Source organism: Neofelis nebulosa, chromosome 7 (assembly GCF_028018385.1).
Source record: "Neofelis nebulosa isolate mNeoNeb1 chromosome 7, mNeoNeb1.pri, whole genome shotgun sequence".
NCBI lineage: Eukaryota > Metazoa > Chordata > Mammalia > Carnivora > Felidae > Neofelis > Neofelis nebulosa.
The window spans coordinates 121,487,290-121,512,211 of NC_080788.1; the positions used below are offsets into that span (position 1 = coordinate 121,487,290).

A 24,922-nucleotide genomic window follows, 5' to 3' on the forward strand; every position below is an offset into this window, starting at 1 on the left:
CCACTGACCCCCAGAATTCCCTCCCCCTGTTTTTCTCCACAGCACCTGTCACCTTCTGATGATGTGTTGTATATTAGCTTCTTCTTCGTTTACCGCCTGCCTCCTCCACTCAGATGTAACTTCCAGGAGGGAGGGAATTTTGTTTTGCTCAGTTTAGCCTGAGGACAATATTGTCTTAGGACAGAAATCCAGCCGGTGGATGCAAAATCCTTCGGGGGGAGTGGGGGGGGGCATTCTTCCTGTTAATCCTGAGGAGGCCAGGCAAGCATTTGGCTTCCAGCCGTGCGGGGAAGAAAGCAAGGGCTTTTAAAAAAGCCACAATGCCCAGGTGAATGTCAGATTGCTCACTGAGAACTCTGCAAACGTGCTCCCAGCAAGGCTAAGAACACTACAAGTAACACCTGTCCTCACAGCGTATATTTTTACAGTCGGCCAGGGGCATTCTAATCCCTGCTATCATTTGCTTCTGGAAACAGCCCCCCCAGAGAGGTGGGCAGGGCGGGTTTTACCGCTCTCCGTTTACAGATGGAGATGATGAGGGGCACAGAGTCCAGGGGAGCTACCCCCGGGGCCACAGGCATCCTGCTAACGCCAGAACGCAACTCCAAGTGCGGTGCTCATTTCGAGATTTCTTACTATTCCTCCATTCTGGGCTTTGACCCGGTGACCTCCTTGGATCCTTAAGAGTCAAAGCCCGTCCCGAGCTTGAGTCTTTCAGACTCTGAACACGAGAGGCATCTCTTCCCTTCAGTCAACCGGCTGCTAAGGTGACGCCTAGACTTTTGGGACATCAACTCTAGAGCCCGCGCCGGTGGCTTCCAGAGCTCGCCGGGCCTCTTCTGTTAGGCAGTCAGGGAAGGACCAGGCTGCATGGGGGGTGAGGGAGGCCTGTCACAGGACGGATGCGTCGCCGCTTTCGGGTAAAAACCAGAGAGAAATCCCAGTCTCATTGCTTTATTTTGGTTGAAAAATCAAGTCGGCTGACAATGGAAACTCTTTCCCTCTCCTTTCTGCCCTGTTGACAGGAGACGGACTTGCTAATTCTGGCTGGGGTTTTTCCCTGCCTGGGCTGTTTTTCTCTTTTATCTCCATCAACTGAGGAGAGCTGTTCTGCCTTTCAAACAGTCAGAAGGTATCTGGGGTTTTGTGTATTTTTTTTTTTTTTTTTTGGTCTTCCTTTCATATAATTCTGTGGGTCTTTTCCCAGATATGTATTTTCTCTCAAATTAACTTCTACCTTGTTTAAGTTTCCGCCCATGTGACTTCCAGTGTGAGTTACCAGAAACCACAAGAGAGAGAGAGCGCGCGCGCACGAGCCCCAAAGCGAGCGACATGTCCCTGTGGGGAGCAGTGCCTCTGCACCCCAGAGCGAGGAGGACGCGGGGGTCAGAGGTGGCTGCAGGGCGGGCAGAGGAGGGACCTGTGCAGGGGGGTGGGCTGGCGGCCCGGGAGCAGCCAGGAAGGGAGGCCAGCTGGTGACAAGAGAGCCCGCGGGCGCGTCGGGGGCTGAGTGGAGAGCCCGGAAGACTGCAGCCATGCCTCACAGCTCGGACAGCAGCGACTCCAGCTTCAGCCGCTCTCCTCCCCCGGGCAAGCAGGTAGGGTCCCCCTTTCCCTGCAACCCACCGTCTGCGTCTCCGAGGGGGCGGGCAGCGGGAGGGCCAGGCCTCCTTGGGCTGCCCAGGGAGCCCCGGGGCGCGAGGAAGTGGCTGGTGGCAGGAACACCCCGTCAGACTTACGACGGTGGTTGCAATTCAGCCGCCTGTCTGCGCGGACCGTCGTCCCGCACCCATTCCACCAGGGCCCCTTCTCCTCTCGGTTCCAGACGGGGCCCACCGCCCCCGCCTCAGCCGGGTCCTCACCCCGCGAAGCTTTCTAGGAAGCCAGGAGCGGCATGTGCATCAGAGAACCCCGGCCTCTCCAAGGAGAGAGGGTCCACTTGTCTGCAAGGCGGGAGAAACCCGAGGGGCACAGCATCACAGAGGCCGCTGGCACCCCCGGCCCCAGCGCGTGGGGGGGTGGGGGCAGCCAGCAGGGCAAGAGAGAGAGAGAGAGGGAGAGGGAGAGGCAACGGGGAAGAGCGAAGAAGAAAAAAGAGCAAGTTAGACGGAGGGGGAAGCGGGCTCAGGAGGACCTACAGGGGCCCTGCCCCTGCCACCAGCACGGCCAGCGGAGAGCGATGCTGGGGCGCTGTCGCGAAGCCTCGAAGCCTCTTTCTTTCCCCTGTGGCCGCTGGACAGGAGGAAAGGGTCAATCGGAAGGCAGTACTAGAACCTGACGGACGCACTGACTTCTAGCTCAGCTCGGCTCAGTTCCGGGGAAAGCAGAGCGGTCGAGGTAGAGAGTCTGGGGGCGTTTTGGAATCTAGATGGTGACTTCGGAGTCAAAAGTTTTCAGCTTGAGGGGTGCCAACAGGAGGGGCCCCTTGCCAGCCCCGAAGCTTATTTTATTTTATTTTATTTTATTTTATTTTATTTTATTTTATTTTATTTTATTTTATTTTATTTTAAATGTTTTAAAAGTTTAACTTATTTTGAGGGAGAGTGACCATGAGCTGGGGAGAGGCAGAGAGAGGGGGAGAGAGAGAATCAGAAGCTGGCTGGGCACAGCGTCAGCGTGGAACCTGACGCAGGTCTCAATCCCATGAACTGCAGGATCACCACCCGAGCCAAAACCGAGAGTCTGCCGTTTAACCAGCTGAGCCCCCCAGGCACCCTGACCCCAAACCTTTGGAGACTTCTCTTCACCACCTTCCTTGACATCCCTCCCTATAGAAAGGCTTCTGCATTCTCACCTAATACATCAAGAGATTAAAATGTCTTCCCCAACTCTGTGGTTTAAAAACCACATTCTTTGCTTAGCATAGACATCCAAGAGGGCTTTCAAGATGCTGCAGCCAAAATAAAAGTATATAAACATATAAGACAGCATCTGTCATGAATACCGCACAGAAGAGCACCAGGTGGGGAGACGTCATAGCAGAGACCTCTAGAGGGCAAACAATCCAGTCCTCTGCTCCAGATGGTATCAGCGTGGCTTGGGCTGCCTGGAAGTCTGTACTCTTCTTAGGAAGGAAATTACTCATGGCTTCCATGGTAATCTGGGTTCCCAGCCCCTTAGAGAAAAGCACTTCCTTCCCATCTGACCCGATGCCCTCCTACTGCGATGGCCTGGAAGTGTTGGGCATGCTGGTGAGACACGCTTGGAGAGCACAGGGTCTTGCCCCAGGAACAGTGCCCCTCTGTCCCGTGTGGACCTGAGAGGGAACAGGGTAGGGGTGGTGGAAGAGTTTTACTCAGGCTCCTACACCTATCCTGCAGTGTTTGGGGGACAGCTGGAGCTAACCTCTCTGCCCACGTAGAGGACATGTCCATCTGTGGGATATACTTAGAGGACACCAGAGGTCCTCTTGTCCTCCTAAGCACCCATCAGCAACCTGCCACAGCCAGGTAATCTCCACCATTAGAGCTGTTCTTAGTCTCTAGTTTGTATTAGGCATTGTGCTCAGAGCCACGGGGAATGTCAGGGTCACTGAGCATAATGAAGGGAATGCAGGGGGAAAGAGAGACTGATCTGGGATGGGACCTGAGCCTAGCGATGTGGCAGAAGACACATGGGTACAAACCAGTGAGGGGTGGGGAGTGGCTTGGAAAGGCATCAGACTTAGCAGCAGAAGACATAAGTCCTGGCTTACTGTGAACTCTCGGGCAAGCCCTTTGAGCCTCAGTTTCCTCACATATTAGAAACGATAATATCAACTTCACAGATTTGAGGACTTAAGCAAGAGCACCTCTGGGGTGCCTGGGGGGCTCAGGTCATGATCTCACGGTTTGTGGGTTCGAACCCCGCATTGTGCTCTGGGCTGACAGCTCAGAGCCTGGAGCCTGCTTTGGATCCTGTGTCTCCCTCTCTCTCTGCCTTTCCCTCACTCTCCCACTCTCTCTCTCTCCCACTCTCTCTCTGTCTCTCTCAAAAATAAATAAACATTAAAAAAAATTTTTTTTTTAAAAAGCAAGAGCACCTCTGAAAAAGCATTTTCACAGAAGTCGTCACATAGCTGGTGTCAACAAAGTTTTGAAAAAAAAAAAAAAAAACAGCAAGAAAATTCTAGGCCGAAAAGAGTAAGGGTGGAGCAGCCCTAGAGGGCTGGAGAGGTGATAAAACACACTTCATCACCTTAACCAATTTTTTCCAAATACAGCCCTATCTAGGCCCCAGGGTCTTTTTCTTCTTCCTGTAGCTTTTGGCCAGCATACCTATATAGATGTAAGAGAGCGTGACAGAGTGTGGGGAAGGTTCTCTTTCGGGCCCAGCCTTTAGGTAAGGAGGGAGTGAATGGGCTAATGAAAAGATGCACAAGGATGGACGGACAGATACCGAACGGCAGGAGAACCTGTTTTAACTCAGAAGGGAGGAGCACACTCACCCCATTCCCATCTTGTCTGCTTCCCAGGACTCATCTGATGATGTGAGAAAAGTTCAGAGAAGGGAGAAAAATCGCATTGCTGCCCAGAAGAGCCGACAGAGGCAGACACAGAAGGCTGACACCTTGCACTTGGTGAGTGTTCAGGGCTTCCTTCATTCTCTTGAGCCTTGGGCTTTGCTCCCCACCACTCATGGGTGCTTGGACCACAGCTTTGAGCCTGTCTGCGTGGGGATGTGTATGTGGGGAGGGGCGGGGGAGAGTGGCAGGGTAGGGCTGTGGGGTGCGGTGTGGAGGAGAGGCTCTCCCATGGTTGTATGGAGAAAAATTTGTAGCAGAACATGAGCCATGGGGCTGATAGAGAAGTGAGCCCTTCTTCCTGACCCCCAAGAGGGCATGAAGTGTAAATGAGTTGATCACCTGAGGCCCAGAGGAGGGCTGGGTGGAACCAGAACGGCCTGCTTGGAGATGGAGGAGGCAGAGAGAGCTTGTGCCTCTGCAGAAGGAAGGCAGGACTGTCTTTGGGAGGAATTTACACGGTGTGAAGCACTTTGGGGGAACCCAGGAGCCCAGCGTTAGGATCACATACGGTCTCATCCCCTAGGAGGCCAGTTGACAGCCACCCTGGTCCTTGCATCTGGGGCTAGGCCTCCATAGGGGGCCACACCTTATTACTTCACCTTCCTGAACATCGTTGAGTTTTATTTCGAAATATCTTTCATGACATCCCAAGGGATCTGTGAAAGAGGCAGTTTCAAGTACACTTATCTGGGACGGTCACTGTCCTGACTGAGTTGCCTCTAGCCTGGAACTTTCCAGAGAAGGTCCTGACCCCTGGCTTGAGCAAGAGCCTCGGGTGGTGCTGAGCTGCAGTGCTACTGGCAGAGCAGGGCTCTGATCAACGTTTCTGGATTCTGGCCGTGTGCCAGAGCAGTGTTTCCTCCTTGTCACCCATACCTGACCGCCTTCCCTCTCTTCATTCTGCCCCTTCCTTGGTCCCTTAGTCTGCCAGCTCTTTCTTCACTGGCTCCTTCCTCTTCCATCCCTTCATCCCTTCCTCTAGCAGCTCGGCCTTCCTCTCCTTCCTCCTGAACCATTCCCGAACCTCGAGCATCCTCGTAATGTCTTTCAGTGGTAAAAAGGGCAATTGGTACAAAGGGCAAGAAGTATGCTTTGTGTTTATTTGAAAGATTACCGTGGCAATCAACCAGTTGGAATAGTTGTTTTAATGCTCTCAAGAAAGAGTAAGATGTAGTTTTAGGGGGGAAAACAGATGCTTCTTTTAGCTTGGCAGGGAAGCCGAGAATAGTCTGCACCAACATCTCTGAACTGGTGCTTGTGTTTTATAAGAAGTGTATTCAGGGGCGCCTGGGTGGCTCAGTCGGTTGAGCGTCCGACTTCAGCTCAGGTCACGATCTCACGGTCCGTGAGTTCGAGCCCCGCGTCGGGCTCTGGGCTGACGGCTCAGAGCCTGGAGCCTGCTTCCGATTCTGTGTCTCCCTCTCTCTCTCTGCCCCTCCCCCGTTCATGCTCTGTCTTTCTCTGTCCCAAAAATAAATAAATGTTAAAAAAAATTAAAAGAAAACAAGAAGTGTATTCAGCATATCTTCTGTTGCATCCCAACATAGTTTTAAGGTCATAAATATTTGTCGAATCGAAAAAAGAATAAATGAATGAACACCAAATTCTTTCTTCTCTTCGATAATGCTGACCAGCCGTCTAAATGTTAAGTTGTTGGTGACCCTGGTACTTCTATATCCTCTGTGATTTCATTATGGCTTAGGCCCTTCCCACTCTCCAATTTACTATTTTAAGCTTGAAAATCTACGATCATGCACTTGTCTCTATCAGATTCCGATTCTAATTCAATATTCTTTAGAGCAAGCAAACAAACAAATGAAAATTAAACAGGATAGAGGCGCCTGGGTGGCTCAGTCGGTTGAGCATCCGACTTCGGCTCAGCTTGTGATCTCATAGTTGGCAAGTTCGCGCCCTGCATTGGGCTCTGTGCTGACAGCTCAGAGCCTCGAGCCCGCTTCGGATTCTGTGTCTCCCTCTTCCTCTGTCCCTCTCACGCTCCGTCTCTCTCTCTTCAAAAAATAAACATCAAAAAAATGGGAAAGGATAAAGCCTTGCTTTTTGTGTAAGTAGACAATGTTCTGAGACTGTAAAACTGCCATAAGCTTTATAAGTTTGCAAAAGTAAAACAAAAAAAAAAAAAAGAAAGAAAAAAAAGTGTGAATTAAGTATATCTCAGTGACTGTGCAGTCAGAAGCACAGGGTTTGAATCCCAGCTCTGCCACCTGCTATCTGTGTGATTGACCTTAGAAATGTTGGTAACCTTGAGGCGCCTGGGTGGCGCAGTCGGTTAAGCGTCCGACTTCAGCCAGGTCACGATCTCGCGGTCCGTGAGTTCGAGCCCCGCGTCAGGCTCTGGGCTGATGGCTCGGAGCCTGGAGCCTGTTTCTGATTCTGTGTCTCCCTCTCTCTCTGCCCCTCCCCCGTTCATGCTCTGTCTCTCTCTGTCCCAAAAATAAATTTAAAACGTTGAAAAAAAAAAAAAGAAAAAAAGAAATGTTGGTAACCTCCCTTAGACTCAATTTTCCTATCTATAGAATGGGAAATGACAGTAACTACCTCATAGAGATAGTGCATCTAAAAAGCTGAACACACTGCTTGGCATATAATACTCAAAAATTTTAAGTATAATAAGAGTAATATTAATAATAGTTATTCTTATAGAAGCAAGCTAAATTATCACAAGATTATATATACATTGCAGAATCTCAGGGCTGAGAGATTTCTTAAGGGCTGGCAAGTTCAGACACACTTTTGATCCTTAAGATTCCTCTACATGCGCCCCCCTCCCCCCCCACCACACACACACACACACACACACACACACACACACACACACACCGCTGAAATGGTCCCCAACGTATGCCTGCTCACTTCTGTCGGAGAACTCCTTCCCTCCTAACCTGAGCAGAAGAGTCCTCCCTATCTTGAGCTGCACCACTGTTTCCCTGTAAATTCAACCCACTGGTCTTCATTCAAGCCCAGAGACACATCAGTGAGGGGGACATATATTTTCTTTGCTATGGCAAAGTTTTCAATGGACGCAGCTGTCTGTCTGTCTCTCTCTCTCTCTCTCTCTCTCTCTTTCTCTGTAAGACAAGACTCAGAACCAGAAGACTTGGCCCATCTTGATTATACTGGCCATGGCTAGAGTGAGAGAATCTCTGGGTTTGGGATGCATGGAGACCCCAAGTCATGCAGTCACCACGTCCACACCCACACCTCCAACCACAGTCTCTAGAATGTTCCTTCCTAGCCTCCCCACATCTGGGGACAAACTCCTCCTCGTTCCTTTCCTTTGAGCACCACAGTGGTCAGGTTCACTTTTTGCCCAGTGAGTGGGTCACATACGTTTGCGTAGCTAGCCTGGGGGTTACAGCCAGTGCAACTTGTTTCTTGACTTCAGGTAAAAGCTTTTGGCAGCCACATAATATACGTCTGCCACCTTCAAGCAGAGGGTTTGGCTGTGGTCTGAAATGGTCATTTCCTCTTAGAAGTAATCACCTATCTTCTCTATCCATTATCCTCTTAATTATGTTTGTGATTCAGGTAGAAAAATCTTCTGTTTTACCACTAGCATCCTTAAGGTCAAGGGCTTGGTTTACTCTTGAGTTCATGCTTGGCTCCACTTGTTGAAGTTCTGGAACCATTCTCTGGCCTTCAGACATAGCCGTAGATCCATCTACCAATATTGTAAAGACCAGCGACTGAGAGTACCGTATCAAATAAGGGCCATGCTTGCATTACTGTGTTAGCCTCATATGCTGGGGTAATGTCATTTTCTCGGTTTCAGCTTTGCCACTAATCTCTCTTAAAATACCAAAAGCGTTACTTCATTTCTGCAGTGAGAGTGTGGGTTACTTATTATTTAGCGTTTTCAGTATCTAGCCTATAAGTGGCTTATACCAACATGCTGTATAGTGATTGCTTTTAAAATAGAGTAGGGAGGGGTGCCTGGGTGGCGCAGTCGGTTAAGCGTCCGACTTCAGCCAGGTCATGATCTCGCGGTCCGTGAGTTCGAGCCCCGCGTCAGGCTCTGGGCTGATGGCTCGGAGCCTGGAGCCTGTTTCCGATTCTGTGTCTCCCTCTCTCTCTGCCCCTCCCCCGTTCATGCTCTGTCTCTCTCTGTCCCAAAAATAAATAAAAAACGTTGAAAAAAAAATTAAAAAAAAAAAATAAATAAAAATAAATAAAATAGAGTAGGGAAGGAGCCTCTTTCCACAACGGTTTAATCTTATGCTAGTTTTATACCATCCCTGGCATTGAGTACCCGTCATGTAAACTGGATCAGGTGCTTCTTTTCATAATTGTGATATCAACAAACAAAGTCGACATTCCATTTTAATTCTCTTCTGTTGGATGTTCCACACAAGCCCTTACCACACTTATTTCCTTTCCTCCTGCAGACAACCATGGAATCTGTTAGGCATAGTAGATGCATTGGTGAAAAATGAGAAAGGCACATCTTGACCAGTTCATTTCCTTTTTAATGTTTTTTAATTAATTTTTTTTAAGTTTTTATTTAAATTCTAGTTCATTTAGGGGCGCCTGGGTGGCTCAGTCAGTTGAGCATCCGACTTCGGCTCAGGTCATGATCTCTCAGTTTGTGAGTTCGAGCCCCGTGTGGGGCCCTGTGCTGACAGCTTAGAGCCTGGAGCCTGCTTCGGATTCTGTATCTCCCTCTCTCTCTCTCTCTGCCCTTCCCCGCTCATGCTCTGTCTCTCTCCGTCTCTCAAAAATGAATAAAACATTAAAAATTTTTTTTAAATTCTAGTTCATTTACATACTGGACCAGTTCATCTCCAAAAGACATCAGTAGCTAATAAGTGGATCCAGTAAGTGGATCAATTTTCAGCTGAAAACTATTAAAAGTGATAAGAAAATCCGGTCAGCTTTCAAAGTTAACACAAAAAGTAAAAACTTTCCTATATGTAAACCACAACCAATTAGAAAGTTTAATGGGAGGAAAGATTCCATTTATAATACCAACAATGAGGGCGCCTGGGTGGCTCAGTTGGTTATGTGTCCAACTCTTGGTTTCAGCTCAGGTCCTGATCTCACAATTTGTAAGACTGAGCCCCGGGTCGGGTTCTGTGCTGTCAGCACAGAGCCTGCTTGGTATTCTTTCTCCCTCTCTCTCTGCCCCTCCCCTGCTCACACTCTCTCTCAAAATAAATCAATGTTAAAAAAATAAACATTAAAAAACATTTATATATATATATATATATATATATATATATATATATTTAAAAATATATATACTTTTCCTTATACATATATAATACCAATAATGGCAAATGGAAGGAAGGAATATATTTAACAAAAAATATGCAGGGCTCAATTTTTTAAAACTTTAGAATTATTCTAAGTGATTAAAAAAAAAAACCATTCCAATAAGTGGAAAGATATGCCTTATGTAAAGATAGCAATTTTCCTGAAATAAATCTATCAATTTAACCTAATGTGATCCCAATAAAAACCCAATAGGACTTTCTGGCAGTTAGAAGAGACTTAGATTAGCTATTCTAAGTTCTTGGTGAAAAACAACCATGTGACAGCTTTTAGGAAAATTTTAGAGGAGGGTAATTAAAGAAGATTAGCTGAATTATAAATATAGAAATCAAAACAATGTGGAAAAGGCAGAACATTGGGCAGAACAGAATATAGAAAGAGACCCCAAAACAAACTGAAATTTAAGACCCGAATACATATGTCAGTTCCTAAAATCTAGACACCAGAGCAAATGCAAAATGATGATGATAGCTTTTCAAACCAGTGAAAGAAAGCTGGATTATTCAATAAATAGAATTGGGACAACTGGCTAGCCATTTTGGGAGGAAGAAAGCTAGAGTCTTCATTTCTCATACAACATGCACACAGATTAAATGTAAAAAAACAAAAAAACAAACCACTAAAGAAACTTGGGGGAAAAAAAAGAATATTGAAAAATTATTTTGGAATGAAGACTTTTCCAGATAAAGTACAAAACCCTGAAACCGTAAAGGCAAAAACTGATATACGTTACCCTTATACATAAAAAATAAAAATTTCTATACAGCTCAAAATATTCTATGCAAAATCAAAGGCAAATCACAGATTGGGGAAAATATCTGTAATACACATGACCAAAAAAGGGCATATTTACTTCACACGAGAGCTCATATGAATAAGAAAATGATTAACAACCCAAAAGAAAAATGAGCGATGATTATAAATGGGCAATTTACAGAAAGAGAGAAAGAGATAGCAAATAAATATGGAAAAGATTCTAGACCTCACGTAGAGAAATGACAATTAAAGCAACCGGAAGGTTCCCTGCCAGACTGGCAAAGACAAAAAATGTTGCTAATATGTGACGTTGCCAAGGCTACGGAGAAGCAGGCACCACCACATACTACTTAGTAGGAATATGTCAGTACAACTCCATTAGAAGTCCATCCAGGGGCACCTGGGTGGCTCAGTCGGTTGGGCGTCCGACTTCGGCTGGGGTCACGATCTCATGGTTTGTGGGTTCGAGCCCCGCATCGGGTTCTGGGCCGACAGCTCAGAGCCTGGAGCCTGCTTCCTATTCTGTATCCCTCTCTCTCTGCCCCTAACCTACTTGTGCTCTGTCTCTATCAAAAATAAATAAATGTAAAAATAAAATAAAATTAAAAAAAAAAAAGCCCATCCAAATTACAAGTGCACATACCCTGTAACTCATTTTACTCAGGTGTAAAATATCAGCAATTTTACATCTGGGAGTCTATTTACAAACATGCTCACAGATTACACAATTATGTGCACGTGAAGACACTCATTGCTGCATTGTTTGTTATAGTGAAGACTGGAAACAAGCTAAATATTCATGGGTGAGGAAGTAATGAAATAAACTATAGTTGTCCATTCAATGGGATACTATGAAGTTGTCAAAATGTTACATCGAATGTGTTAATCTGGAAAGATTATCAAGCTTCTATACGCTTATGTTAAAAAGGGGGTGGATATGGTACCTAGTTTGCTCCCATGTATGTTTTTAATAAAAAGAAAAACATACATGTGCATATGTGTATGAACTTAAAATTTTTCACATGGGTTTTCCCCCAAAGTTAATATTTATTTCTGAAAAGTAGGATGAAAGGTCTAAAGCAAAAGAGAGATACTTTGCCTTTTCCCCTTTTTTTATACAGCTTGGCTGTTTTTATCATGCGCTTTTATGTTTATAATGTACATATTTACATTCTCGACATCAGTCATTACTACATATGCATTAGGATGATTTCTTTAAAAAAATTTTTTTTAATGTTTTTATTTGAGACAGAGAGAGACAGAGCATGAGCAGGGGAGGGGCAGAGAGAGGGGGATACACAGAATCCGAAGCAGGCTCCAGGCTCTGAGCTGTCAGCACAGAGCCCCACACGGGGCTCGAACTCACAAACTGCGAGATCATGACCTGAGCCGAAGTCAGACGCTCAACCAACTGAGCCACCCAGGCGCCCCAGGATGATTTCTTTTTTAATTTTGATTTCAAACACTGAATAGTCTTCCTCTGTGACATTTTATCTCTTGAGCATCTGACATAAATATCTCAGTCCTTTGGGAGAATCAACTATAAGTTGGGATTTGTCATGAGTGACCCTAACTTCTACAGTACTGGACAAACCACTATAAGGAATGGCAGATCAGTGTCCCTTGTGTGGCCATCCTGGTTGATTGTAGTGGCTTGAAGGATTTTGAGTCAGTGTCCTGGGTCAGTGGAAAAGAAAAGTTGAGATCAATTGAGAAGCTTTGTTCATGAAAAGGCTAAAAGTAGAAGAGATGATGGGGAGACAGTAATATTAGCCCAGAGCTATGCCTTTGACAAGTCAGATCTGGCCTCCAGAATGGAACTGGAAGCAAGGTGGAGGAACAGGGCCAAATCTGCAAGCTGGAACTGTGAGTACTCCCTTAGCTGGGGGTGGGAAAGGTGCTTTCCTGGGGCTGGCTCCTAAAGGAGTCTTATACTAGTCTAAAAAAAGAAAAAGGGTTCCAGGTTCCAGGAGATATCTTTAATGCCACATATAACAAATGTCCTGAGTGTAAATTATGCGTGAAGTGAAGCTTTGAACTGATGCTGTGAGAATTAAGTTACTTACAATCGGAGGAAGATTGAGTAATGGAGGAAAAACAGTTGAGCAAAGATGTCAACCCCCTGGGCCTCCTTAGAATGACACTATTGTTCTTGGTCGTCTGGGGAGGACTGGAAGAGAAAGCTGCTTGTGGTTCTTTTTCACTCCTGGAGTTCTCACTTTTCTCTCTGGAAGACGGTGCCATAAGGCTTATTTGCATAGAGAAGGCATAGGTCAAAAACAAAAACAAAACACAGAAGGAATGTCTGGCTAGTTCTGCCCTTAAAAAATTCAGCGAAAATCAGTGAGCCATTTGTGGAAAATAGTCACTTCTCTTGGTCCTCTATTGCTATGAATTTCCTTTAATTGAAAACATTAATTAAATACATGACTATGTACCAGGCGCTGGGTGTTAATGGCTCTACCTGTAGTATCTCATTTAATCTGCACAAAAGCCTTATTTCATAATTCTTAGGTTAAGTAATTCGTTCAAGATCATACAGCTTGTAACGAGGTCTGCCTGACTTTAGAGCCCATCTCCCTAGCCATGATGCTATACTGCCTGTTTCCTTCGGACTCTCACGAAGTTATATTCACCTTCTCTGATATCCTCCTTCGGTCTCTTCCTAACTTTACTTTTTTGTTCTTTAAGCAACAACCTCCAAAATTCACACTTTTTCCTCCTCCATTATTAGGCCTAGTCAAGAAAGTAAAGTCTCGATGCAATGTATCAACATGTCCATTGAAACCCTTTTTAAAGAAGGCTGTGCAGCAATAAATATTAACATCTCACATAAGAATACTCCGGCACAGCAATTCCACTTACAAATGTTTGAAGAAAAAAATGCACAAAGATGCTTCGTTCATCATGATCAGTAAACACTTTAGCAATACTGTAAAATTGGACAGATGCCCAACAATAGGGGATTAAGCATATTATGACACATGCAGACACTAGAATTTTATGCTACCACTAAAAATGACTATGTATGTCTGTATCACAGAAAGATACATATGACATAGCAATGAGGGGAGAACAGCAAGTTACAAACAGTATGCAGAATACAATCCTGTTGATGTAAAATCTGTGGGTTTGGGGCATGTTTGCATACATACAGATATCTGGAAAGATGCTCTCCAAAATGCTAATACAGTTATTCCTGAGTCATGAGTTTTGAGTAGCTTATCTTACCCTAGTATTTTTCTGTATTTTTTTTTTTTATTGTGACGAATGTGTACCATGTTAAAAATCAGAACAACAATGTAGACTATTTTCATTTGGGAAAGAAAAGCATGTCAAGGCAATCTACCACCCCCGAATGCTTGTACCACTGATGATGGGTCCGCGTGGTTAAGTTTGGGAGGCATATTTGGAAGGAGGCCAGCTCCATACCAGTCTTGATGTTTATGAAGAATTTCTGTTCAAATGAGATTACAGGTCCCAGGTCACAAATTGATGGTGCCCATTCAAGCAGATGTCTCCATGAAGCTGTCCTCAGCGAGCAGCACCCAAACTTCTCTCTCTTGAAAAGAATGGGAGCATCTCACCAAAAAGTCCTTTCCCAAACTGCTTGGGGATTTTCTTAGTTTCCTCCGTAGTACTCAGTCTGGCACCCTGCTTCCAAAGGGGCATAGAGTGGTTCCACAGGACAAAGTCCCCTTCAGATTGTGGGATATCATTATGTAGAGAGCATCATTATGGGTTCATGTGGTAGCGTGGTTGGGGGAGGGGGTGGGGGGGTATAACAATAATTATGGTCATATTCCCTTGTATATACAATCACAGAATTAAAAGATAACTCAGAAATGCTGCAAACCAACCTGCCATGTAACCAATGGGGACACTGAGGTCTTTCTCAAGGACGCCCAAAAACCTAAACCTCTTGCCTGCCCACCATTTGCTTTTGATTTGTACCACTTTGTTGAATAGGACTTTATTATTCAGAGGGTGTTGCTCCTACACGTCCTTTTGCAAAGGGTAAGCCAAGAAGTAAACCATTAACCAGAAGGCTTGAATGACCTAGCCAATCTTGAGCAATATAGCCCAAGCATATACAGCAAGTGATGAGAAAGAGAGTCCCGGGTTGAGAGGGCCTGAAGTTTAAACGTTCCTTTATGTTAAAAAGGTCTTAAAATTGCTATACAAAATGAAAAGGACAGTAATACATTGGGGAAAATACTTGCATCAAAAGAAATAAATGCAGATGTCATATTTATACCATAGAAAGAACGTTCTTTTTAAGAAAAACATCCAGACTCCAATAGGTAAGTGGGCAGAAGCTATGAACAGAAAACTTACGTAACATTTTTCCTACCAAAATGAAAATAACCCAATTTTCTATTCTGATTGTGAAAATGATACACACTAAGGGCTTTTCAGCCTCGGCACCACTAACATTTTGAGTTGCATAATTCTTTGTTGGGGGAGGGGGATCCCGTGCACTGTAAAATGTAAAATCTAACCCCTACATTCCAGTAGCAGCACCTCACCCCTGAGCTGTGATGATGAAAAATATTTCCAGACCTTGTCCAATATTCCCTGGGAGGCAAAATTGTCCCTGGTTGAGAATGCTGTTCTAGGCAACAGACCCATAGAAGATTCTTCCTCCTTCATTGTCAATAACTTGTCACATTACAACGAAATTAAGAAACCCTCAAAAGGCTAATTGGCCAAATAAATTATTTAAAATTATAGTGCCTAAATGCCAATGGGGTTAGAGTGAAATTGACACATGTATTCACTGCTGGTAACATTGTATATTTTACATAACCCTTTTACTGCAATACAGCCCTGAACTGGAAGACTGATTGTGCCCTTTGCTCTGCTAATCTCACTCCTACAAATTTATCCTAGGACATAACCGAACAAAACCCAGAATGCACCAAGATGTTCACTGTGGTATTACTTACAATAGCAACATTTTGAGAGCAGCCTAAATGTCCAACATTAAAAAACCATTTGGGGTAAAGTGCGGATCTTCCATTTGATGACAGAGCCAATAAAAATGATAATTATGGTGATTATGGAGAGGTGACAAAGTCAAGACAAAGTGAAATACAAATTGTATTCTGTACAACGATTGAGATTTCATACAAATGAGTGTTTGTGTTTCTTAAAAAGGGCAAGAGGGCAACATGTGCAAATGCAAACACTTGTGTTAAGAGTACTAGAATCATGGGTGGGTATGATTTTTAAAAAATATTTTAAAGGTAGTTATACTGCATATTTTTTTATTTAAAAACATACAAAAATGGGCAAATAGAGATCTGAGTGAACTCCGGAGGACAGTGAGGACAAGGACAAAGATGATATCACTGAGCTAGAATGTGGGGGTCAAGTTTTAGTAAATCTTACCACTTATCCTCCAAATGGGAACACTTTTGGAAGCAAAAACAGCACTAGTAAGAATTACACCAGGACAACAGGTATGTGCTGGAACTGTCCCAGCACACGACTCATCATTCTTGGTTTCAGGAAACCAAGGAAGGTGACCTGAGCTCTTATCAAAATTCAAAAGGAAGATAAAGTTCAGGGCCACGCAGAGTGGACTGGATTCCTGAGGCCAAAATGCAATTTCCTACAACGGAGGATCCTCTAACCAAAGTATTTTCTGGGTCCTCGGCTGGTATGAGAACATGCCTTCCTGCTAAAGGGGTAGAGTGATCCAGAAAATTATAAAAGCAAAGGCCATATTCCCAGGACTAGATCCAATGTTAGCAGAAATGATTCATCCGCCCAACAAGTATGTATTAGCCCCCTCGGTGCCAGGTATAGCTTGGCTTGTTCTAGGCATTGAGAGCACAGCAGGGACAAGACAGAGTCCCTGATTTCATGGACCTTGCATTCAACTGGAAGTCACACTAGAAAACAGGCAAGTAGGGGGACCTGGGTGGCTCAGTTGGTTGAGCATCTGACTTCGGCTCAGCTCATGATCTCATCGTGAGTTTGAGCCCCACGTCAGGCTCTGTGCTGACAGCTCAGAGCCTGGAGCCTGCTTCGGATTCTGTGTCTCCTTTTCTCTCTGCCCCTCTCCCACTCATGCTCTCTTTCTCTCAAAAATAAATAAACGTTAAAAAAAAATTTTTTTTAAAAAGAAACAAAACAGGCAAATAAATGACAAATAGGCTCAACACATAAAGTGAAGAGTACTTCAGTGAAAATCAAATAGTGCGATGTTGAATGTAACTAATGGACGGACAGGGTGGGGACAGTGAGCAAAGGAAGGTCTGTCTGAAGCCCTGACAGATCGTGGTCGTAGAAGGAGACTGGGAGGACCTGAGGAAAGGGTGTGCTCAGCAGAGCCTTGAGGCCAAACTGTGTGTTGGAAAAGGGCCAAGAGTCAGAAAATATGCCTTGTGGGCCCAGGCCTCTGAGACCAGGAGAAGGAACTCAGGAAGGAGCCTGTGGCAGGGAGCAGAAGCCCGCTGGGGGTGGTGTAGGGGTAGGGGTAGGGGTGGGGAGTAGGGTGGGGAGAGTCAACAAAACTAATTCAGATCTGCCTGGGGAATATATCTGAACCTAACTTCTGATCTACAAAATGGGAAGCAATAGCGCCTCCCTGGGTTGTTCGATAGTTAAATGGCAGAGTAAATATAAAAGCAGAACAATATTGCATTTGTTCTGTTTTGTTTTGCATTGAGAAGGTTATATTTGTTCATTTGTTTAACGCAGAGCGCTTGGCATGTTCCTACAAATCAATCAGGTGGAGATATCAGATGTATTATTATATATGAAGTCATATGTGACGTCATATATAATAATATGACGTCACATATAATAATACTTTCCAGTTTGTAAAAAGTTAAGAGCACAGGCCTGGCTTTTCAAGTCTCCTTCGTGTGGAATGGATGGGGAAAGCGAGGTTCCAGCTAAGGAAATTATATGCAGAGTTCCTAAAATGGTGCTCATTCTGCTACTCCCACGCATAGGTTCAGTTTGCGGAACAAAAGCGTTGCTGAGTAGGGATTTGACCTGGGCCTTTTTAAAAAAGTGAATCTCTTCCACTCATTTGCAACTATCCTTGTTATAGAATAGAAGCTATAAAGGCTAGTAAATGCTTAGTTAAACACTCCCTTGGAAATGTCACGGACATCATAAATTTACTTAGTAGACTCTTCATAAGCAGGGTTTGGTAAATTATTAGAGACTTCAAGCTGGCAGTCAAGCAACATGATTTTATTGAACACTTACTATGTGCCTCGCACTGTCCTAATCAATGATGGCAAAGCAGTGAAGGCAATGATAGACCCTCATGGAGCTCCACAATTTAAAGGGTACCTGGTTTGATCAAGTTATCATTAATGAGATTCGAATAGATGTCCTACCTCTGGCTCTTCTGTCATAAAAATGAACTGTTCTGGGCTACTTGAAATTGTTTTCACCAAATATAATAGCAATTGGGATAGTAAGGCCTTTGCCTTAAATAGGCATTTACTTTCAGGAAATGCCTACTTTTGACTTAGAAACATCCTCCCATCTCTCTAAAGTTATTTGTATTATGCTATTTTTACTATATATTATAAAATAAAAATATTTAATACAAATATAAATATACAAAATACATTTTAATAAAATTAAACACTGCCCATATTTATATTCTTACATTTTTAAAAAGAGGAATCAGCTACGAACATGATTCCCAAGCTAATTGCTCATGAAGCTCACCTGGGAAACAATTTTTTAAGCTTATTTTGAGAGAGACAAAGAGAGTGCAAGTGGGGGGGAGGGATAGAGAGAGAGGGAGAGAGAATCCCAGGCAGGTTTCACGTGGTCAGTGCTGAGAGTCCAACGCGGGGCTCGAACCCAAAAAACTGGGAGATCATGACCTGAGCTGAAATCAAGAGTCGGATGCTTAACCGACGGAGCCACCCAGGTGCCCCTGGGGAGCATTTTTAAAAGTCTTGACGCTTGAGACCCATTCCAGGACAATCAAATTGGAACCTCTCACAGGAGTGAGGTCCAGGAATTAAGATTTTCTGAAGCTCTTCAGGTGACTTCAGTATGCAGCCAGGGTTGAGACCTGGGGAGCAGTGACATTTGAAGCCCGTCAGGTGCATGAGGTAGAATGTGTGGAGTGAGTTTAGTACAGTTGTAGGGGTTTTATACCCAGACACTGTCCCAGAGGCCTGGCAGGTTTAAAAAACAAAACAAAACTTAATTCAAACCTTTGTGTTCATGGCAATTATCCGTTGTTTTTTGGAATTGGGCTTGCTAGTGATAAACTTTCTAACTTGAGATATCAGCCAGGATTGCATTTAGCTATGAGTAATAGAAGGAGTCCTCTCACAAGGAATTCGAATTGGACAGACCAGGGCTAAGGCAGGAATGTCATCAAAGACCCAAGCTACTTCTGTCTCTGTGCAGGTATGCTCAGTATGTGGCTTTCATCTTCAAGGCTGCAAGGTAGCTGCTGGACCTCCAGGCATCAATCTGTGTTGAGGGAGGGTGGCTTTTGTCCTGATGAGGCTTTGCTTTTTCAGTTAAAAGGGAAGCCCCACCCCCAGGTACTTCTGCTTACACCTTATTGGTCAGAATCTGTCACATGGTCATGCCTAGCTGCAAGGGAAGCGGAGCATTTTGGTGAATTTGTTTTCTAGCCTCTCTGGAGGAAAGCAAGGGGGAGGAGTTTAGGATGGCAAGAAAGTAAAAATTTCTCCAGAATCAGACTTGTACATTATTCAGTGCAAAGGCCTGTGGTTTAGTGTTTCCTCTTCTCTCTTCATCGGGTGAGGACCAGAAGTTGGGGCTAATTCCCCCAGATTGGTTGGAGGGGTAGGCATACGGCCTACCATGGCTTCGGAAATGTCCTACCTGTCAGTTCGCAGATTTCTCCAGCAATGGCGGGCTCCACTCTGTATCTGCATTTTGTGGACGGGGATTGGTAACTGCAGGAGGCTGAACATAGCTGGGTGCGAGGGATAAGCTTCACACACTACTCTCCTGCTTAAGTGTAGGTGGGGGCTGAAAGGTCACCCAATCGATAAACGAATGCATGTTCTCTTGAGGAGGAACACCCGGGACTATTTTCACTCTTCTGGAAATTGTGATTCAAAGAGAAGTAAACCAGAGTTGGCAGGAAGGAGGACCAAGGCCCGCTCAGAATGCCTGGAGAGTCCCTGCCAGAGCCTTGGGCCAGAGCCTGTCCTTGGCCTTGGTCCTCACTGGCTTCCCTGTGGGTAAGGGAACTGCCTGGGGATTCCCCATCATTTGAGAGCTCTTTGAGTGACCCTCTTTCGGCCCCTCCAGTAGGGAATTTCCCAGAATGTTCCCACACCCCCATGAAGCCTCTTCATTAACCACCCCGAGCAGCTCGTAGTTCATGACAGGGTTGGCATCAGGCAGCTTCACAGGTGAGGGTGAATTGTGAACCGTATCGCCCGGACTTGCAAGAAATGGGAAAAGAGGGAAGATGAAGTGGCAAAGCCAACAGGGCCAAGGCCTCACAGGATAATTACCAAACGTCATACGATTTAAACAGATGTCAAAGGCAAGAGAAAATGGTGGGCACAGACTCTGAAGCCAGACTGCCTCATTCTAGTCCTGCTGCTGCAACTTACGAGCCGTGCGACCTTGAGCGAATTACTTAACCTCTCTGTACCTTAGGTCGTCCTCTTCTGTAAAATGTGTCTGATAACATTATCTACCCGATCGGGTTATGGCAAAGATTAAATATGATGATAACTAAAATACTTCGAAAAGTGATTGCTACGTGGCAGCATTCAATAAAAATTATTACGTCAAGCTAGGTTATTCTTTTACAAAATTGATTTCCACTCATTTTTCTCATATAAATTGAGTCTACATCCCTGTGCTCCCAACAGCCTTCTCCCTGACACTCACGCACACCCCTTCCCAACAAGTGGGGGTTGGAGGTTAATACGCTCAGTCAGTTCGGACTCTGAGATATTCCAGAGGCGAAGAGGGCTTGGAGAGCTTCTAAGCTAATGGTTCCTTCTCATGGTTGGCAGTGTTCACGGCACATTAGGATCCCCTGGGAGCCTTTAACAACCCAAATGCCCAGGCTGTACCCGAGACTGCTTAAACCAGAATCAGGCACTGGTATTGGTAAGGTGCTCCAGGGATCCCACTGATCTCAATGTGTGGCCAAGGTTGAGAACCACTGTTGAGGTCCAGTCTTCCCGTTCTAACAGGAACTGGGGCTCAGAGAGGGAAAAGAGAGTCATGGGCTCACCCAGCCAGGACCCCGGTCCCCAGTTACTGTGGATGGAGCCCACTGTTGTTGTATGTTCTGGACCTCACTGTGCATGTGGAAGAAGGTCTGGCCTTGAGTGAGCCCTCTCAAAGCGTAGCTGGATGGATGATTCCCTCCCAACTCTGGGCAGGAGGCAGATGATCAGCTCTGTGACTGGAAAGTATGACTAACTCAGGCTTCCAGTGCAGTGTCTAAAGATCACCCAAATCAAGACCTTGTTTTCTCTTGGGAGACTGTAGGGCAGTTGAAGACTTCTTAGTGATCTCCAAAGACCTTTGGTCACGTCAGTTACCAGTCTCTTGGGGGAAGCACTGGGTATGCTAGAAGAATGGGGCTGAGGGCGGGGAAGCCTCCAGCCGATCCCTGCTCTGCATAACCCTGTATGGTTATGGGGCTTTGGGTCAATCGCTAAAGTGTCTGAACCTCTGAGAAAATAAGTGTCTTGAGTCAAATTCCAAAGCCTTTCCTCGTAGCGGCTGCTGCCACCAGCCTGTAATCATTTGGAGGGGGTGTTTGGGGTAGGTTTGTCCCAGGGTCTCAGTTGGCCTCATCTGAGAAGTGGGAATAATGGTAGCCAGCTGGCCTCAGCGTGTCCATCTCAGGGTTCCTGTGAGGAGCCTGAGGGCCCCAAGTGAATTCCAAAAAGTGGAAAGCAGCTTCCAGGGAAGCCCAAACTCACTGTGAGCCAGCTCACTGCTCCCTGACTGCAGCAGAAGACATGCGTGTGAGAGGCCAACATTTCCTTCCCAAACATTCTGCTCCCGTCCCCCCTCACTGAGTCCTAGATTGCTAGCTGCCACTGGGAAGTTAAGGGAAGTCGGGGGATGTGATCCTTGCTCCTCCGAGTTAACGGCCTTTGCCAGCTGTCCCCGTGTGAGTCCCTTCCGGGGCATGACTGCCCCAGGGAGGGTCAGAGTGGACCAAACGTTGGCAGGTGGGGACATGTTGGGAGGAGGCCCCAGATCAGCCACTTCCTTCTACAAGGGAAGTCAAACTCTTCCTCTTGCCAGTGTCTGGCTGGCTGCTGCCCCGGGCTGGCAGTGAGGCTGCTGGGCTGGCAGTGCTGGTTTCTCTGGGGCCCTAGCAGGAAGCAGTCTTGCTTCCCGAGGTAAAGATGAGTTTCTTGTCACAGGGGGTTGTTTTCTGGTTAGAGGCAGCGGCAGTGGTGAAGCCCCATCCTAGAGCTCTGGGATCTGCAAGGCAGGGGGTGCGGGGGGCGGGGAGAGAAAACTAGAGAGAGCTCAGCAGAGCTTGCTCGGGGAGGAAGAACCTGCTGTCACTTCCCGAAAGCTGGGCCTGCCTCTAGGCGGGGAGAAGGTCAGAGCGCGGTTGGTCCCTGTGGCCCGCCCACCCTACCCCTCCCTTCTGCCTCGGGGTTTGCCCAGGCTCTTCAGAGCACAGAATTTACAGTAAACGTTGTCACCAGTGGAAACTCTCAGAGGGGGCGAGGAAAAGGGCTAGAGGAAGGGGCCAGGACTCCCGGCCCCCAGTTCCCGTCTTACCAACCACCCCCCACCCAGTCTCATGTGTTGCTTTCTCTTACCTTTCGGTAAAGAGGGGATGCCCTGCCTCCGGGATGTGCCTGGAACCAGCCAAGTGGTGAGATTAGCGAGAGCCAGCCGTACCTTGCCGAAGAAGCCAGTGCCTCTGACCCCACCATCGTGGGTCTGAGTATCCCACCCACCCCCACCCCATGTTAGAGATAGGGGTTTCCTTTGTACCGACCTAGCCACATTTTCTAACTCAACGCCACATACAGGAAATGCCAGGCTGGGGCTGAGCCTGCCTGCATCTGTCCTTCACAGACAGATGGGAGCTGGCTTGATGGGTAAGGCCGGTCGTACACCCCTCCGCCACTTAAAAAAGAAACCCTGGGCTCATGGATGAAGGCCGTTAGCAGCAAACCTGGATATCTCATTGCTGCTTATGCTCCTGATGGGTTATGTAAGGTGCCTTGTACGTGGTAGGTTATCTTATACCTGCCCACTGCCCATGGTAGTTTTGAGTCAACTTCTAGGCCAGCAATTAATGTCATCAGCCAGCCAATCAACGGACATTTGAGTTCATGGTCTGTGTTCAGGCACCTAACATTTAGGCACTTCGTTAGTGCTTGACTAACTAAGACAAGTCTAAGGTTGCATTTAACTCACGTTTGCAAACTTGCCCGATCATTGGAATGACCTGGAGCACTCGATAAAATTCAGCGAATTCCCAGGGCGTCTGGGTGGCTCAGCGGGTGAAGCGTCCACCTTTGGCTCAGGGCCTGATCTTGACGTTTGCGAGTTCTGAGCCCCGCGTCGGGCTCTGTGCTGACAGCTCAGAGCCTGGAGCCTGCTTCGGATTCTGTGTCTCCCTCTCTTCTTGTGCTCTCTCTCTCTCAAAAAAAAAAAAAAAGAAAGAAAGAAAAAGTAAATAAACATTTTTATAAAAATTCCGTGAATTCCCAGAATTCACCCCACATCCCAAACCCATTCAGTTCAAATCTCTAGATTTCACGAAGAGCCTGGAACTGTGTGACAAGCCCTTAAATTCTACTGCTACGGCAAGCTTGGGAAATGCTGACCTGTATCAAACAGAACTAGAAAAACTCTCTGCCGTTTCTTCAGGTTCTAACCTGCCAACCAGCTTCCCCTCACCTACCCTTGCCACTCTCAACCCACGTACACACTCACGGAGACCCATGTACACACGCACCCACACAAAGGAGCGTGCCCACACGCATTCCTGTGCGGCCTGTTGGGTGGGACCATGTGGAACCGCCATCTTTATAGGTCAAAACAGACAAATTCCAGCAGTTTCATAGGCTCGACCTGGCATCCATGCATACACAGGCATGCAGAGATGCACGGGCACTCCCATATGACACACGCAAACACATGTGCACACGTGCACCCACGCGTGCAGAAAAATTCACCGACGCCCGTCCCCACGGCTGTGCCGGTGAGAACCTAGTCTGGACTCCTCCGGTCCCCCCTCCCCCGATCCTGTGCTTTCCTTGACGCTAGTCTCAGATGCTGACCTGTCTCCCCACAGGAGAGTGAAGACCTGGAGAAACAGAACGCGGCTCTGCGCAAGGAGATCAAGCAGCTCACGGAAGAGATGAAGTATTTCACGTCGGTGCTAAGCAGCCATGAGCCCCTGTGCTCGGTGCTGGCGGCCAGCACGCCCTCGCCCCCCGACGTGGTATACAGCGCCCATGCCTTCCACCAGCCTCACGTCAGCTCGCCTCGCTTCCAGCCCTGAGCTCTGAGAGGCGGTGGGGGGCGGACGGAGCCCCCTGCCCCCAGCTGCCCTGGCCGGCCTCGGGAGGGGCACACAGACTGTGGCCAGGCCGCCCTCGCTCCTCAGGGCCCTCTCTCCCTGCGGAGACCCGGAGGCAGAGGCCCGGACAAGGATCGAGCGCAGGACTGTACCGGCCGAGAGGGTGTGAGGTCACCCAGCGGCGTGGCCGCCTGTCAGCATGTGCTGGGCCCCCGTGCGGACGGGAGGCCCAATCCAGAGTCAAATCCGACATGATGCCCAAGTCCCATGGCACAGAGGGAGGAGGGCAGGGTAGGGTTATTTTTCTAAATAAATTTCTTAAAAGCAACCGGTCTGGCAAGAGGTTCTCTTCTTTCACGTAGTCCCTTGAAAGCCTAGGTTCTGCGGGGGTGGGGGCCTTCTTTTGCTCTTGTCCTCAGCTCTGGGGACTCTGCTAACCTCTTCTTTTCCATGGTTTGGGTGACCTACTTGGGAAGCTGGGTGTTTTTTTATTTTTTATTTTCTTAATGTTTATGTTGGAGACAGACTGTGAACGGGAAGGGGGGCAGAGGGAGAGGGAGACACAGACCCCGAAGCAGACCCCAGGCTGTCAGCACAGAGCCCGACGCGGGGCTCGAACCCATGAACCGTGAGATCGTGACCCGGGCCGAGGTCGGGCACTCAACCCCCGGAGCCACCCAGGAGCCCCGAGCTGGGTTTTTTCAAAGCATCTTCAATCCTCCCTGTAGTCATCTTCTTGGTTCCCCCCCACCAACCCCCCCCCCCCCCCCCCCGCCCAGTCACCTCACCATGACCTTCCCACCTTCCATTCCTCACTGCCTCACGCTTCCTGGATTGTCAGCGGGCCATTTTCCAGACAG

The 24,922-nt window shown here is 46.8% G+C and overlaps 1 protein-coding gene and 1 long non-coding RNA gene across 2 annotated transcripts; one reads left to right on the forward strand and one right to left on the reverse strand.

The window, feature by feature from the left end:
* The first annotated feature begins 1,303 nt into the window (after window positions 1-1,303).
* On the forward strand, window positions 1,304-24,390 carry BATF (basic leucine zipper ATF-like transcription factor). Its single transcript, XM_058739722.1, has 3 exons — window positions 1,304-1,598; window positions 4,454-4,558; window positions 23,835-24,390. The coding sequence occupies exons 1-3, from the start codon at window positions 1,536-1,538 to the stop codon at window positions 24,042-24,044; spliced, it is 378 nt and encodes a 125-aa protein (XP_058595705.1). The 5' UTR covers window positions 1,304-1,535; the 3' UTR covers window positions 24,045-24,390.
* LOC131517527 (uncharacterized) lies at window positions 20,318-23,340 on the reverse strand. Its single transcript, XR_009264631.1, has 3 exons — window positions 22,952-23,340; window positions 22,345-22,383; window positions 20,318-21,994 (listed from the first exon to the last, which is right to left on the reverse strand). It is a non-coding gene; the product is annotated as an uncharacterized LOC131517527 (long non-coding RNA).
* Window positions 24,391-24,922: the final 532 nt, after the last annotated feature.

Coding starts and splice junctions, on each gene's coding strand:
- BATF (XM_058739722.1), top strand. CDS start 1,536: ATGCCTCACAGCTCGGACAGCAGCGACTCCAGCTTCAGCCGCTCTCCT. Junction 1,599..4,453: donor CTCCTCCCCCGGGCAAGCAG/GTAGGGTCCCCC, acceptor TCTGCTTCCCAG/GACTCATCTGATGATGTGAG. Junction 4,559..23,834: donor AGGCTGACACCTTGCACTTG/GTGAGTGTTCAG, acceptor GTCTCCCCACAG/GAGAGTGAAGACCTGGAGAA.